Source organism: Humulus lupulus, chromosome 8 (assembly GCF_963169125.1).
Source record: "Humulus lupulus chromosome 8, drHumLupu1.1, whole genome shotgun sequence".
Taxonomy (NCBI): domain Eukaryota; kingdom Viridiplantae; phylum Streptophyta; class Magnoliopsida; order Rosales; family Cannabaceae; genus Humulus; species Humulus lupulus.
The window spans coordinates 12,231,554-12,248,464 of NC_084800.1; the positions used below are offsets into that span (position 1 = coordinate 12,231,554).

At 29.8% G+C, this 16,911-nt stretch overlaps 2 protein-coding genes across 12 annotated transcripts; one reads left to right on the forward strand and one right to left on the reverse strand.

The window, feature by feature from the left end:
• Positions 1-2,886: 2,886 nt before the first annotated feature.
• Positions 2,887-8,409, reverse strand: LOC133794590 (probable complex I intermediate-associated protein 30). Of its 11 annotated transcripts, none has more exons than XM_062231917.1 (11): positions 8,259-8,409; positions 7,868-7,967; positions 7,381-7,509; positions 6,515-6,587; positions 5,651-5,725; positions 5,106-5,219; positions 4,732-4,782; positions 4,426-4,478; positions 3,897-3,977; positions 3,701-3,799; positions 2,887-3,366 (listed from the first exon to the last, which is right to left on the reverse strand). In XM_062231917.1, the coding sequence occupies exons 5-11, from the start codon at positions 5,700-5,702 to the stop codon at positions 3,178-3,180; spliced, it is 639 nt and encodes a 212-aa protein (XP_062087901.1). In that variant the 5' UTR covers positions 5,703-5,725; positions 6,515-6,587; positions 7,381-7,509; positions 7,868-7,967; positions 8,259-8,409; the 3' UTR covers positions 2,887-3,177. The 11 variants fall into 11 exon arrangements, with proteins under 11 accessions (XP_062087901.1, XP_062087894.1, XP_062087893.1 ...); XM_062231910.1 differs by having other exon boundaries at positions 4,426-4,517; positions 7,874-7,967; positions 8,259-8,408; XM_062231909.1 differs by having other exon boundaries at positions 4,426-4,517; positions 8,259-8,408.
• Positions 8,410-14,733: 6,324 nt separating this feature from the next.
• Positions 14,734-15,063, forward strand: LOC133795015 (auxin-responsive protein SAUR71-like). The gene has a single exon (XM_062232471.1). The coding sequence runs from the start codon at positions 14,734-14,736 to the stop codon at positions 15,061-15,063; it is 330 nt and encodes a 109-aa protein (XP_062088455.1).
• Positions 15,064-16,911: the final 1,848 nt, after the last annotated feature.

Below are 16,911 nucleotides of genomic sequence, written 5' to 3' on the forward strand. Positions count from 1 at the left end.
CTATAAATATATATTTCATAAAATAATAATCAAATAGTAATAATAATGATAAAATAATAATAAAATAAAGTTTAGCTAAAAAAATAAAAATAAAAATTGCTAAAATATAACTAGCCCAATGGAGTGATAAAAAATACAAAATAAATTCATTTTTAATTATTTTAATTAGAAAAAAAAATTTAACTAGTGTGGTTGAAGATGCTCTTACTTATTATTACAAATAAACTGGGTAAGCTCAATTGTATTATTGTTTCAAGTCACTATAAATGAATTTTTCTAAAAGTATATATACTTTCATATTAAAAACACTAGGAAAATCATTCATATGTCAGTCTTTTATAGAGTTATGATGAAGTTATGAGACAAAGCTTTCAATGCTAAATCACACAAACACATTAGGTTATCTTGTGAAATATAACTTGAGTAATATAAGCTTTCGGTGATAAAGAATGAGTGGAGTGAAAAAGCAAAAGAGTGCATCAAATACTAACAATAAACAAAACAATATCAGTACCCGTTAGTTTTTCTTTGGTTAACTTAGTAGGCCAAATGCCTTCCTTTCTTAAAAAAAAACCCTCTACTATGCAACATTACTCAATTTTAGAGCTCTCGAAATGATTGGCATATTCAGATATTATACTAATATATTACAAAAATTATACTTGAATTTTCATCATGAATTAACTTGATTGATGAAAGGGCAGCACAATAAAATATGTTTAAAGTATGAAATAATAATTTGAGTTAAGCATAATTAAAGTATTTTTTTATTCAACATAATATAAGAATATAGAAAAAAAAAATATCTCACATATTATTATTTTATTAAGCACTTGTTGACTTGACAACAAAGATTATTATTATTATTATTATTATTATTAATGTGTGTGTGGTAATGGAGCAAGAGTTATTCTGGCCAAAGAAGAAGAAGAATTATAAGAATATTATTGTTGCAATTGAAAGCGGGAAGGAGGGGGTGGTCCAAAGGGCAAACAGACCCATGTGAATTTCGGCCAAATCAGATTAGAAGCGTCTCCTCTTCACGTGCTTCTTCTATGACTAAGCTTTACAGGTAGTCTCTCAAGTCTCAATATGATAAGAGCAACGAGATAGTAGTTAACTACAAAAACCCTGGTATGTGGACCATATTGGATTCCTATACTATACTATACTATACTATACTATAATTCCTCTTAATCAATGGGAAAAAGAAACCCCAACTCCCCAAAAAAATTAAAAAAAAATCCTTAGTGTTTTCCTCTTTTGTCCATCTTTTTGGAAAGGAAGGATACCATTTACGTATGTTCAAGAAGAAAAATTCCCCATTATTCAAAAGTTGACGAAACTTAACTTGTCCTTATAGATAGATATAAGTTAGCCTTTGAGTGGTACGTAACCACTTGAATAATTGAAAATCGACGGTGCCTTATATGTATCAAAATTAAATCATTGAAAATGATTTCAAGATAATTATTTGAATCTATATTAGCATATACGTGGGAACACCCTTGAGGTTTTACTTGCAAAATCAATTATAACGATCGGTAGATTTTGTTTTTCGTTTTTGCTGATTTACAATTTAAAATTGATCATGTGACATACATATATATATCATGTATATCATTTTATTTGTTTTAAAAACAACAATGAAAGCGTGAAAACTCTTTTAATATAACAAGATTAAGGAAACAGCATGTGGGTTTGCCTAATAGTAGAAACTATAAACTCTTTTTTTTGTGGAAGAGAGAGAGAGAGAGAGAGAGGTAGTATCTGGGACACAATTTACCACGTCAACAAATCATTTATCCCGTTTGAACAAATATGAAATGAATAAAAATATTGAGTGCTCTTTGATTCTCCTCGAGGCATTCCCACCCCCACAATCTTGCACTCTCTTCTCTTCTTTGGTCTTCTTATATTTAATCTTGGCTATATCTTCGATCCATTTCCATCATTCTCAACCTAAAAACTATACACTTCACAAGAACCAACAACCCCTGCACCTGTACTTATTATACTACATGTTTCCGTAATAATTAAATCTTTCATCTTTATCCTATTCTACCATCAAAAATATCTTCTATCAAATCCAACTCCATTAGTGTATGCCCAACTTTAAATGTTTGTACTTGAAGTTCTTACAATGTACAATGGCTTGCAGCAGCTAAAAGCTACTTAACCATCCTAATTTTCCAAGTAACCTATCATAGTGAAACCAACCACTTATATAGGTTAAAATCATTACTTCTTTGAAAAGTTTGAAACCCACTTTTGCTGACCGTGTGACTACTCATCTATACGCTAGAGTACTTTGATGATAAATTTTTGACTTTGTACGGACGAATAATGCTGAGAGTGTGACCGATGCTTTTCTTTTCCACAAAAAGAAAAGATGAAAAAAAGGTTAAAAAAAAGAGAGTGAAAGGTTATGTGGTTGTTATATCAGAAAGCTGCCCGTTTCAATTGATTGTGAAAGGTCGTCATCTTCAAGAGAAGAAGAAAAAAAAATAGGGTAGCTTAATGGTCCAATTACAAACAAAAAAGGGTTTAATTCTTCCTCCAAATTTGGGAATTAACTCGGTCTGACACTTCAATCTGCACAAGCACAAGCCACAAGTAATATTGGCTTTGGAGCAGTCGTCTCTTAAAAACCAAACCACGTCAAAACCAAAGGATGGTCACCGTCTTCTTTAGTTTTCACCAACGTGAAAAGACGTCTCATTAGTTATTACCCTCTCTCTCTCTCACACACACAAACACAAAACATCAAATCCATTGATCAACCAAAAGACAAACACCCTTCACATCAATTGTCTGTTAGTGGTGTTAATTGCCTGAGATATTTGAGATATTTCATAAGAAAGAAACCAAAGCTGGGTCAGATAATGAATCAAACTCAAAGAGCACATCAACCACATATCCAAAAGATATATTCTCACAAAATCTTGCCAACTTTTATGGTCTCAAAAGGACTTCTAAACCCCACAAAAATTTAGCTGGTGGGAATCAGCCTAGTGAATTCCAACCAGCAGCGCCAGTTCTGAATTGGTAAAAATCAAATAAAGTTGAGGTTCAAAGAGTTTATAACTTCATTCGGTACTATACATAGAGGGGATAAGATTTATTCATGTAAAGCAAATTGAAATTTTTAATACAGCTAGATTTCCACTTCACTACTCACTGTGTTCTTAAGCCCTTGATCCAATCGATCTCCATTTTGAAATCACCTGGTCCAGTTCTGGCACCAGGGACTCCACCCTCTGCATTCACGGATAGAGACATTCCAACTACCCGAGATGGATTCATTTCCATCTCTGCATCTATAACACTTCCTCTCCAAGTTGGTAGATATTGAGCCAGAGGAATCTGAACATATCATTTAGGAAAAACAAAGAACATTACAAGTTAAACCATCTGTTTACATGTATAATTAGCAAAAGAGTAACACAACATATGAACAAAGCTTTGTTTTTTGTTTCCACGGATTGGAATTAATTTTTTTAGGTAGATGAGATGAGAATCATATATTGCACCAGCAACAAGTAAAGTGAGTAACAGGTCAAAACTGAATAGTGAACTATTTGTTGAACTTCATTTTTGTATTAAAAAAAGACTAGTTCCACCACTCTGAGCTAAATTAACTTTAAGACATATGTAGAAATTTTTCTCTTGTATGATGAGAAAGCCAAGAGAAACTTACCTTTGCAATGTACCAGTTGTCTTTGGGTACAAAAACGAAGGCTTGCCATGAATTATCCTCCTGTTGTCCAGGTGAATTTACCCAATTTTCCGTATAGATCTGCATGATTCCTATCACATTAAAAGACTGAGGAATGCAATGAAAGTTTGAAACAAAGGCCTAAAAACAATCTTCATTGCATGAACCGAATACTCACGGTGGATATGTAGCATCTTCCATCCCCTTTTATCTTCATTGCTACTGTATCAAACGGGTCCAAATCAATGAAGCCATTAAACTGTCATAGGAAACAAACACATGAAGGGAATATGCTTGCAAAAACTAGTTTCTAATGCTATCAATGAGAATGGAGGGATTTTATTTTTGTTACGAAGTTATGCACAAGAAATCAAAACTGAAATCCCATCAGAGCAAACCATAGGCAGAACAACTTAATGTATCATTCATGTTATCAATATAATAAATAGCCGGTTCACATCAAAACGGCGTACAGACCAACAAATTAAAGAATGTTCAGTAAGATGATTTTATAGAAAACAAAACAAACTCTTGTTTCCACCAGCCTAAAGTGTAAAGCACAAAATAACACGATGTTAACGATGCACCTAACAATGTGAAAGCACAAACTAATTCATGGTTCGGCACGTTAAAAGATTATAATAATAATAATCAATCCAGACTCCTAACATATAATATACGCTTATAATTTTTGGAAATAATTTCACCTTCCTTGACCTCATTCCACAAAAGCCACTTCGACTGATAGTCCATTTTGCACCTGGAATGACATCAAGTGAGAGGTTGCCAGAGAAAACTCCTACGCCAAAAAAGAGAAGAAAAGATATTAAGAATGGAAATCAATTCCTTACACAGCTTAACTGAGAAATTTAATAGTTCAAACACAGGGTCTACTTCATTCCTTTGATTCAGTAGTATATTCATAATCACATAAAATGAAAGCGCATAGAAAAAAAAAACCTTGCTATATCAACTTTTATGAACCCAACTAGAAATTAAGTTCAATTTTGTACCTTTTAGTCCTTTTCCAGCATCTGTGATCTCCAAAGACGCTGAGGACAACCCTGTAATATATACAAAGGACGCTATGTGATTAGCATTTGACTGTTGATAAATGACATTCACAATGCCATCTATAATAAAACAAAATAAAATAAAAAGGAAAGGGAAATTTTGTTAATAGCATTCTTCTAGCGAAGGCTGTAATAGCATGATACAAATCAAATTTGAATACGTACTCAATATTATGCTTAGGAAAGATGATTAGAAGTAAATAAATGCATTCACACACCATTTAGCGGCCTACATAATAAGTATAAACCATAACCACTGTTATTATTATAGACATGTGCCTGAATAGGAGACAAGAAATTGTGTACTACAATACCTCCATATTCAGAATCTGAATATAAATGCCACTTTTTAACCTCCTCTTTTGAATTGAAGTTGAAAATATATCTTTCGGTGGGAGGCATCAGATCTTCAGGATTCCATGTGAGAGCTAAAGTTCGACATTAGAATGGAAGAATATAAGGACCATGCAAACATTGATTTACAATTATAAAGAATTGACTATCTTCCCTAATTGATTAATATCCCTTCTACCAATGCCCAAAATACAACATTGAATGGGAGAAAGGATTAAAGATGAAGCATAAAAAATACAAATAAAAAGAGGAGGAAAAAACTCGGACATAAGCACACATATTATAAAATGCCGACTTCCTGCAACCGCAAAACAGAAGGTAATATAAAGAGAACACAAAATGTTAACAAAAATACTCCAATGAAGGTCAGTACATTATACCACAATTTCATACCAAATCACGGATCACTGCTTCCTAATATGTAGGGCAGTCCACAAAATTTAGATACATTAAAAGTACACATGGCTACTATGGTAAGAGACATGAAAAAGCAAAGTAATCTTACCTTTCTTCGTCGCATTCAAGGATGCTTGCCATATTGCTCGGAACCTTGACATTTCACTACTCCACTCGTAAGTTCCTACATTTATGAAAGGGGAGGCTCAGTTTGGTAGATGATCTGAAATTAAAATTCCATAAACAATGATTGTGTTTAAAAACTAGAGTTGTATAAATATAATTATATATATATATATCTTTTGCATTCAAAATGCAATTAAAAACAATTTTATAAATTTCGAAATTGTTCAAGGAAACTACTAAATTTGATAACCTAGTACTTTGCTCTCTTGATACTAGGCAAACATTAGACATATGGCCCTAAGAGCACTCCCAACTGTTGCTCTACTCTATCATTTACAATACCTCACAAAACTACTTATTTTATTTTTTTATTTTACCTCAAACTTTTACATTACATCATACATTAAATTTTCTATATCATTTAAATATTATATTTTCAATATTTTTTTAATTATTTCAAATATTTTCTCTAACTATCAATAATATCCTCACATATTTTATATTTGCAATACTACTCATATGTAATGGCTTTTTTTTCTTCATAATATTCATATAATTATGTTTTCTTTTAAATTAATCTAAGTTTGTAAATTAAACTAAAACATAAATTAAATAAAAAATAATAAATATCCAGTGCCCTTATAGTTTGAAAAAACAAAGTGATTGGCATGAAATAAATTTTAAAATAAAGAGTACCAAAACAAAGATTGAAGGAAATAATCAAAAGATAAAAATGTTCAAAAGGGAAATCAATATTTTCATCTCTCGATAAGAATGGTTCTCATTTGAATTATCTTCTCAAAAATAAAACAACATCAGTACTAATGGCAGCACTCCCCTCACTTACTGCTGCCCTAGATGTCCTTGTAATAGCAGAAGTTAAATTTCAGAATTTCAGCAAGCTTTCCAGATTCTAAAGCCTGCATATTGAAACTGAATCAAGCAGAGTGGCATATTGAAACTTTTACTTGATGGAAAATGACTTAACAGGGGAATACAATCATGATTTTTATACCAGCAATTATTCTCCAAACTCCAAACTTGAAGTGTTGTATAAGTTGTAACATTTTGTCTTGAAATGACAATACCTTTCTAGAATCTACGCCTATTATCAGGACTTACATATGGAAATGAACATTAAAAAAGCAACACATTACTCCATCAATATCAATATCACAACTGAAGACGCAATCATTTATGAACTTAAGCAACTGGAAACAACACAAATTACAAACATCCTTACAAAACAAAATTTAAGTTCCAAAACCATCATCCTCATTTAGCAACTAGATTTTACCCAAGCCTATCAATGAATTCTAGTTTTTAATTATTATGCATCACCACACAGAGGTGAAGCAAAAGCACACCCTGAAATTCATCGAACAAGCATAACCCTGAAAAGTCATTCAAAATACCCGAAGCACATATAAGAACTAAAAATCTTACAAAGACCTAAGCTACAGATGATGCAAATGTAGTATATAATATTTTTCATGTAAGAAAACAAAATACAATATCAGAATCTAAAGATCAAGTTTGGCTGTGGAGATGATGCAAAATATTCTTTGCATCATTAAGGGAAATCCAGAAACTAAGCAGCTAACGAAATAAAAATCACAAGTCGGGCAGCTCCATACAAGAATCAACATCAGAATCCACAAATAGAGACCCATTCTCTCACTGCAAGTAGAAACCCACAAAAAAGCTATTTACCAGTTGAGAGTTGCGACCCCTGAAGCTATACGCGAAGCACTCCAGAAAATGGGGCCTTGAAGCAGGCGAGCGACACTTTTCTTGGCACCAAGCAACGGGGAAGGGGCAAGGTAGAAGGTTGGCGCCAAGCTACAGAGAAATGGGAACGTGAGAAAGGAAGAGGAAGGAGTGAGAAATCAATTGAAGCAGTTACAGTGTTCTGTAAGTGTAGCGTGAGTACTGTAGCTGTAACTAAAAATTTAGTATAATAAAGCAGCTGATGGAATGGTAATATAGCACTTCTTCAGTTTAATGTTACAGTTTCGGAAATTTAGAGCACCGGTTGCGAGTGCTCGTAAATACAAGTATGGCAGCGTCTAATATTAAAAAATACACCAAATTATAGCAAAAAGTGACAGTTTCAAAGAATTCAAATCTCTATGGCATTTCATCAAACATGTTGGGTGTAAAAAAAAAAAAAAAACCTCTTGGATCCTTTCCAAACAACCTTAACCTTTGAGATAAAAAGAGTAAAGGCCGCTAATGGCTAGCAGGCAATGATGAAACAACAAAGTGCAAGTGGGGTTTTGTCTTCAAAGTCTGAGCATCTGAAAACAGAACCAAATAATCCCATTAGAAGGTTTGCCAAATCTTCCCTTAAACTAATCCTAAGCTTTTATAATTAGCCACCAAATGAGATTAATTAAATTAACGATCATACATTCATACTCAATATTTGGATCAGGAATTAGACTGTAATGAGCTCCAATCAGAGTAAAGAGTCAAAATATATAATATACAGACAATGCTTAGCCAACTACATATATAAGGGTTTTTGTAGAAACGGCATAAAAAATTGAAAGAATGCCAATTGAGTTTTTGAAGGAATATTAGCATACCATAATATAGTACTACGTCTACAGTACTGCACTGATGCGGGTTCTCGCCGTTTAACGTTATGAATCACGTACAGACGAAGACGACGAAGAAGAAGCACGACGCTTGATACTTCGATTCGGCCAATGGCGAAACGACGACGTTTCGTTCGTGACCCAATGGGCCTCTTGGTCTTACTCTTAAGCCCTAACCAACTATTGGACTTTTTTTTCATGGACTGACCCAAGGTTTCTGATCAGTGTAGACCCAATCAAGATTTTGCCTTATGACTATGAAAAGATAGTTGAACTAGTTTTTCTGTTTAATTTTATTAATAATTTGTTCATTTTTTGAGAAATTTTTTTTTTAATGCGTACACTTACTAAAATGAAACATAATAATATCTAAGGGGAGGTTTTGTTTGGTGTGAATGAGAATGTCAAATCTAACTCATATTTGATACTTATTTTTAATAGCATAGAGATTTGTATTTCTAAATGAGTTCTATTTTTTAACTTGATTTGAAAGTATTTTTAATATTTTTAAACACTTGAATGTCACATTCACTTAATCTAAATTCCTTTAACTTTACTCGTACAACCTCAAATCTTATACCAAACACCCTAAATTTGAATGTATTCACCATTTTTTGGTAGAACGGAGAATGAGAATAAATATAAATATTTATTTCTATTTGCATATAATCATTATTTCCATTTTAGTTAAATAATTGTTAATTTTATGATATTGATGTTAAGGTACATTTATAAATGTCAGTCAAAGTCCACCTATTTGGACTTTTCTCTTCTTAATCTTTTTTAATTTGAAGGGACTAAAAAAAAAAAAATTAAAACTAAAGATGTGTTTATTATTCCCTTTAATCCTAAAATTCTTCCTACCAAACAACTATTATAACCTAAATCTATACATTAATCTTTTCATCTATCACATCTCTCTTTTAGTCCAAACACACTCAAGAATAATCCAATTTCTGTGAGTGTAATTGGATGATCATTTTCCATCTTCCTAGTAGTTTGTATTCGTGTGTGTATATATATATAGGAAGATGATGTAATTTCGTTTAAAAAAAAGCGTGATCAATCATGGATTTAATGTTAAATAATTAAATGTGTGGGCCACAAATCAATAAAATAACAATTGTTTCTCTAGTAATTTCGTCTCACAGGCTAACATTTTTCATTCATAAGCCAATTTTGACATTCTATAATTAGGGGTGTACATCTAACTTGAAAAACCTACTTCACTTGAATCTGAAAAACGAGTGCAAAAAAAGTTGAAAATTCGAATTGAAACTCATACAACCCGACCAATAATCGGATCAGGTTTCGAAAATAGATTTCAAATTTTAAGATTTGGGGTTAAATCCAAAACCCGAAATCTAACATACATACTTTTAAAAAAAAATCCTAATGTCTAACTCTCATATCCTTTACTCACTCAGCCGCTTCACTCTCACTTATTAGCATCTTCTCCGTCTCATCTCAATGGTATTTACCAACTCTAATGTATTTCCCTCTCATTCTTCTCTAATCTCTATCACGTTAACTTCTCATGAGTGACCATGAGAGAGACCTTGTAAGTTTGTTTGATTTAATTTATTTTCATTCATATATACTTTCTTGTAAGTATTTCTTTTCATCTCAGATATACTTTCTTCGTCATAAATTATATATATTATCTCATTGCAATATTTAGATTCCTCTCAGATCTACTTTCCCTTTAATAGAAATTTATCTTCTTTATATTTTTTTTTTGTTCAAAAAATAACGTTATTATTGTCTTTCTTGTTTTTCTTTTCAACATAAAATACTTTAATATATTCTAGCCAAATGACTCTTACAGCAGCAGTATAGAGACTGCTATATTTAATTTTGATTTTAGCCAAAAGATTTATAACAGCATTGATGAAGGAAAAATGAAAGAAGTGAAAGAAAAGGGTACGATAAGTTTCTCAGTTTTTTTTTAATAGTTGTAATTTGTAATGGACTGTGGACTATAGTGTTTTTTATTTTAATGTTTTTTTGTTTAGTTTGCAATGGACTATGGATTATGGATTATGATTTTGGTTTGTTGGTAATTGATATATGGTACTGTACTATGATTAAAGATTTTGGATTTAAACATAACTTCTGCATATTTATTAATTTCCTTTCTAAAAAAGAAAAAAAAAACAGAATTATGAAGTTGTAATTATAATTTAAATAGCAAGTTGTGAAAAAAAATTATATTTTTGAAAAAGCACAAACATCAAATATTACATCAATTTTACATTTAATGTGAAAGAAAATATATTTTTGAAAAATTGTTTCAAGGCTCATTCTAGGTCAAAGATGTCCAAAACCTGATAATATTCATCCGCTACACTCGAAATCTGAACCAGACTAAATCTGAGACCCACTCAGACCAATTTAGTATAGGTTTAGAGTGGTGGTATTTGACACATTAAGATGTCCAACACTACATGATGTGTTAGACTATGACTAGTTAGCGATATCTCATAATATTTATTAAATTTAAATGTATAGGACCCGATATTAAATTATACCAATAACAGTACATCATTTCCTTGTGGTGTTGAACACCAGTAATAACCCTTAGCAATTCTCATAGTTTTATACACTCAAAACCCAAGAAGTTGAATCGGACAAATTCACCCGTTGTGCACCTCTTGCTATGACAGGTTTTGCAAAGAAACAGGTTTGAAGTTGGTGTGAATGATGTAATTTTTTTTTTTTTTGTGTTGGGCCCAAAATGTTCGGCCCGAAAACACTTGCCTCATTTATCAAATATTCAAAACAGAGCGTTTAGACAAAGGAATGTTCCAAAGGCAGAAGCTGTAGGTCAGAGGCAATCCGCGCCTCTGACCTCTAAGCGAGACATCTTAAAAGTTGGTATTTTTGGAAGGAAATTTAGTTATTCTCCTTCCTCATTTTCAGGGTCCACTTGAATCAACTAACTGTTTTGTATATTTCATCCTATAAATATGAGATTTTGAGAAGGAAAAAGGGATCGAACTTTGAACTGACTTAAGCATCGGAGTGTCTTTCTTGCAGGAAATCCCGACGAGTCAAAGGCAGATTTCATCACCGGAGAAAGAGCAAGTCGTCAAACGTTGTCGGGTCTTTACCTCCATATATAGAAAGACAAATTGTTGCCCCAACATTTTGTATTAGTGATAAAAAAAATAATTTTACTAAATTTTGAATGTAGTATTATTATATGTGATGCGCCGAAAGGAGATGTGATACGACATAACAACGAGATCTTATATATATAAATTCAATTTTACCAAAACTATTGATACGTAGAAACTTTTAAGCTTCAAATCCATATACAAATACTAAATAGAAATATAAACCGCATTGAGGAGTTTTATCAAGCAAGTGTTAGCTATCTCGAAATAGAATTTTATATATGTATATTTAACAGTTTTAACATTTTATATATCTAAAACATAGTAGCTTTCCGACTACGGCGAGAATTTTTTTTTTTTGAGATTTTTGAAAAGTAAGTATTATGATATTTACAGTCATAGAATAGGTCAAAATCAAAGAAGATAAAACGAGAGCTTAAAATAAAAAAAAATACCCACAACCACGAGATAGTCGGCAATAGAATATGGTTAACGTGGGAGGAGGAGATGGTCGACCCACTCAAAGAGATCGAAGAAAATACGTCAGACAAAAAAGTTGTGTAATACTATCTTAAATAATTGCGACTGAAGGATTTAATTAGGAGGGGCCAATTTTTTTAAGGCGAATAATTAACTGTACATATAAAAGAAAAATGGTTTTTATTGGGATTTGAACGCTTGTCACGGTAATTTATATATGAAATTATGTAGTTTACTTTGTCAAATATTAACTTTAATTAAAAATATTTACTAATTAATTTAAATACATATATTTTATTTTAGTGAGTGCAGCCACCCACACTAGTCTCTAGGTGGATCCGCTCCTAATTTGAAATAATTATTCACCTCACTCTATGATATTTGTCATTAGGTGTAATATATTTCTTGTGCATAATTTTTTTAAAGAAAAAATATGTAAATAATGAAAATTCTTAATTTTATTGGTTTTTATTTATTTTTGGTTAATTTTAACATAATATTTTTATATTTAATATAATATTTTTATATTAACAATAGATTGTAAATACGATTTAAATTTAAATAAATAAATAATTAAACAAGTTAAAATATAATATTTTTGAGATATTTTACATTAATAATTATTTAAAAATAATAAAACCATTTATTTAATAACTTAAATAAAATTTAATTAAACTTAAACTTAATATTATATTAAACGTATTATATATAATTTTTTGTTGTCACTGCCAAATTAAAAAAATTAGAACAAACATAAATTTAAACAAAAATTAATTAATTAAAATAGAATAATTTAAATATATTTTATGATAATTTAAATAACTAAATCATATTTATTGTGTGATAAATACATATCATTTTTTTAGCTTATAAAATTGTGTGATAATTTGTTTTTTATTAAGTGATTGGAGTTTTTTTTCTTCATCAAATTTACTAAAGAACATTGTGAGATACATTAGAAACTAAAAATTGTTTATGCATATATATTATTGTTTACACTATGACTTTTTTTTTTATTAATTTCTTTTTAATTATTATTGTATTTTATATATATGTTAAGTAGCCATGTAAATATATAGTTATGTCAACGTGTGCTTAGATATCATATATGTAGAGATTATTGATATAAATATTTATATATACTATAGAACTATAATTCATTCTATTCTATATATATAATAAAAAAAATAATGAAACCGTTTTTATTAAAATTATATGCAATATTTACAACTTTAAAACTAACCAAACATACATTGCACATTACTTCTGCATAGTTATTATTAAAAGTGTCAAATATTAAAAATACTACATTCTACCATTTTTTATAAGTATTCAATAATACATAATATAATAAAACCAAATTTAGCATTGTAATATTTTATACATACAAAACTTTCCCCAAACATAATATTAATAACTTAATACAACATTGCATCCATAATGATGTAATTTAGCACCACCGGTCAGGGGAAAGTGATGATTTCTAAATTGAAAAGCGATAAAGAAAGAGTTTATATTTTTTTGAACCTTGCGGTTTGTCCAATTACTTATTTTGACCATGTATTTTGATAAAAAAAATTTTGGATCCTTAGATCCCTAAACCCAATTTTGATGAAGAAAAAATTGGATATAACAATACAGTTGTTAGGCAAAGTGATTTTGTTTTTGTTTTAAATTGTTAGTTTGGTGAATTATTAGTAATTTTAGCTCAGAAAACTTTGACAAAAATCAAATTTAGGGTTCTATTTGAACTATTTTACAAAATATATAGTTTAAAATGTCATTTGCCAAAATACAAAGTCCAACTAAATAATTAATCAAAACACAAAGTATAAAAGAATATAAGCCAATAAAGAAACTCAATTTTTTTACTAATAATTCGCACATAAATTATGTGGAATCAATTTTAATTACTTCTGTTTAAAAAATGAGGAAATACGTACTATTTAAAATTCGGCAGTGGCACATTATTAAGTGTGAATTTATTTTAGGTGTATTAATCATGTTATGGTATATTTGTGATCTATTTTATAACTAATAATATTGATTCAATGACGCCGTACTACTTATTTGATGTCTTTTGAACCTAAAACTAAAGTATCCTATCCAACAAGAGTCTCTAACTACATTAATTTTCATTGATTAAATGGAACTCAGTTGCAGTTGCCGTGAAGCAATTTGCCACTCAGTGACAGAGAATCAGTACGCACAGGGTGTCCTTCTATTGGTACTTACTTATTATAATTAATCATCGAATTAAAACCATTACTTAAATAAATATCTTATATAAACGTGAGAGTTTTACATCATTGACTCGTTATATTATGATGAACAAGTTAACTGTACTGTACACAAAAACCTTCGGAGATTTCTAGACTAAAAGTATCGCAAGGTTAAACTTTGTCGTTTCATCATTCAGTACATGCAAAACTTATTCAAAGAATCTATGTTATCTATATAATACATATATATGAACCCAAACGAAAACAATTTTTCTTAAATTAATTGCGTAGTTGTCAACTTAGTGGCCACGGAATCCACCCTTCCCCAGTGGGGAATCTTAATTATAACATTTATATATATACACATCTCTATCACTTAAAACGGGGAAGACAAAATATAAAGAAACATATATATAAATTTCGTTCGGTAAATATGGTTATTAATAAGACATAACCATATATAGTAATTGTTGTGTAACAAAGGACAGTAAGGTACGCACGGCCTTGTTTTTTTGACTAATTAATTAATCTCTTCTCTAAACTAGCTTGAAACTTACCAATACCAAATATTTAAGAGTATATTATAGTACTCTCATTAGAGATATAGAGAAAGAGAGCGATCTAGATAGGTAGAGTTTGGTGATGGGAATGAGAGCAAGTAAGTTGGGAAAGTTGATTGGAGCTACAGGATCACTAAAACGACGTCGACTAAGAGGGTCTCCAATTCCATTGACACCAAGAGGTTATGTGCCGATTTGTGTTGGAATAGAAGATGAGTTAACTAAGCGATTTATGGTCCGAACGGCCTTGTTTGGCGATGCCCATTTCTCAGAGTTGCTCTATAGATCGGCTGAGGAATATGGCTTTTCTAATGATGGGGTTTTGAGGATCCCTTGTGGAGCAAAGGATTTTGAGGATTGGATTACCAAACACTCCTCTAAGTCCAAACTCTTCAGGGTTAAACCCATTTGATTATCATTACTCTTTACTTATTCTTAATAATTTGTTCGTATACATAAATTGTGTAAATATATGTTGTATTGTTCGTTGACAATATACATTAATTTCTGGGATTATGGATTATTACTGCTAATGATGATATTGATCTGAAACATCAGTACTTTGTATGTTCATTTTTTGTAATATTTGATAAGAATTACTTATTGATGAAAATAACTTTTTTTTTTATACTTTTTTGTTTAGTGGATTTAATAATTGTCAATGATGATGTATATATATTGGTATGAAACATAAGTACTCGTGGGCACATTTTTGTGATCTTTACTAAGAGTGTTCGGTTTATTTGTTTATTTTTTGTTTGTTGGGAGAGTGGTTAGTTTATTGATTAATATAATTTGCAGAAAATATATCACTTAATTTGGTCAATATTATGTTAAATTTATTTTCTACATTAGAAGGCAATTTGATCGTAATTAATCAAGTTGCCGTTTGCAGCCGGCTGTGACTAAAAAATAAAATGTTAATTAAGAGCATAATTAACGAGTTATAAACAAATAGAAATTAAGTTGAATATAATAATAAAGAAAAAAAACACTAGAAGTGATAAATATGCAAATTAAAAGGTTTTTTTCCTTCTGAATCAAATTCCTTGAAATGTTTATCTTGAACTATAGAGTTTTTATTTACTATATTTCTCTGTTTTTAGTACTAATTTAGACTGAGATAAATTATATTGATAATAACTCTTTAACTAATTTTTTTATTGATTTATTTTATAATTGCGGGGATAGGTTATATTTTAATTTGAGATTAGATATTTTCTGCTTACCAACAAATTCTCTTGTATTGAAAGACAAATTTTAACTTATATAAATTAAAAAAGTAAAAAAAATAAAAGAGTTAAAACAAATATGCAACTTATTTTGAAACCCAGCCGACATATATCACACTTTAAATTAGGGATTAAGTAATTAGGAATAATTAAGTAATTATGTTGGATTGTCATGGACGGGATGAAGCCAATTCAATATTGTAACGAGCTTTTTTATTTTGGAACTGATTATTCTATTTATATATTATGGAACTTTTAAATTTGTCACCATTAGACCATTTGTAGCTTTAGGAGCTTAAGAAGTTGTCATTTAATATGTCGGTCCCAAGTTATTTTTGAGACCCAAGAAAGTCGCCACCGTGATTGTACAGAGGCAACCTTGCCAATTCTTTCTTTTTATGTAAAAAATTATAATTATTGGATAAAAGTAATATGTGAAATCTTTTTCTTTGTTTGGTAAAATTTTTATTTCTGAATTTTTTAAACAAAAAATAGAAATATATATATTTTTAATTTTTTAATTTTTAAAAAATAAAAATATGTTTGGTAACTATTTTTATTTTTTATTTTTAAAAACAAAAATAATAAATATGTTTGATAACTTTTATTTTTATTTTTTGTTTAACAATATGAGGTGTTGATTTAAAGAGGAGAAGAAAAAAATAAAAACTGTTTAAAAGAAAATTTGAAAGTGAAAAAATTTTATTTTCAAAATTTAATAAATTTTAATTAAAATTTTAAAAAATAATAAATAAAAATAGAGTTATCAAACACATTTTATATTTAATTTTCAAATTTCTAATTAATTAAATAAAAAATTATTTTTTTAAGTGTTACCAAACAACCTTTTTGTGACAACTTTTAAAGTTGTTTGCATCGGAGATACTTTTAGTGGCGAGCAAAATACTCACTCTTTACATTTTGCTCAATCGAATTAGTTTTTCTTAATTAACTAGAATATTTTTTCTACTATTATTAGTTGTCATCTTTTGAGTGTATATATTATAATGGTTCAATTTTTTTTTTTT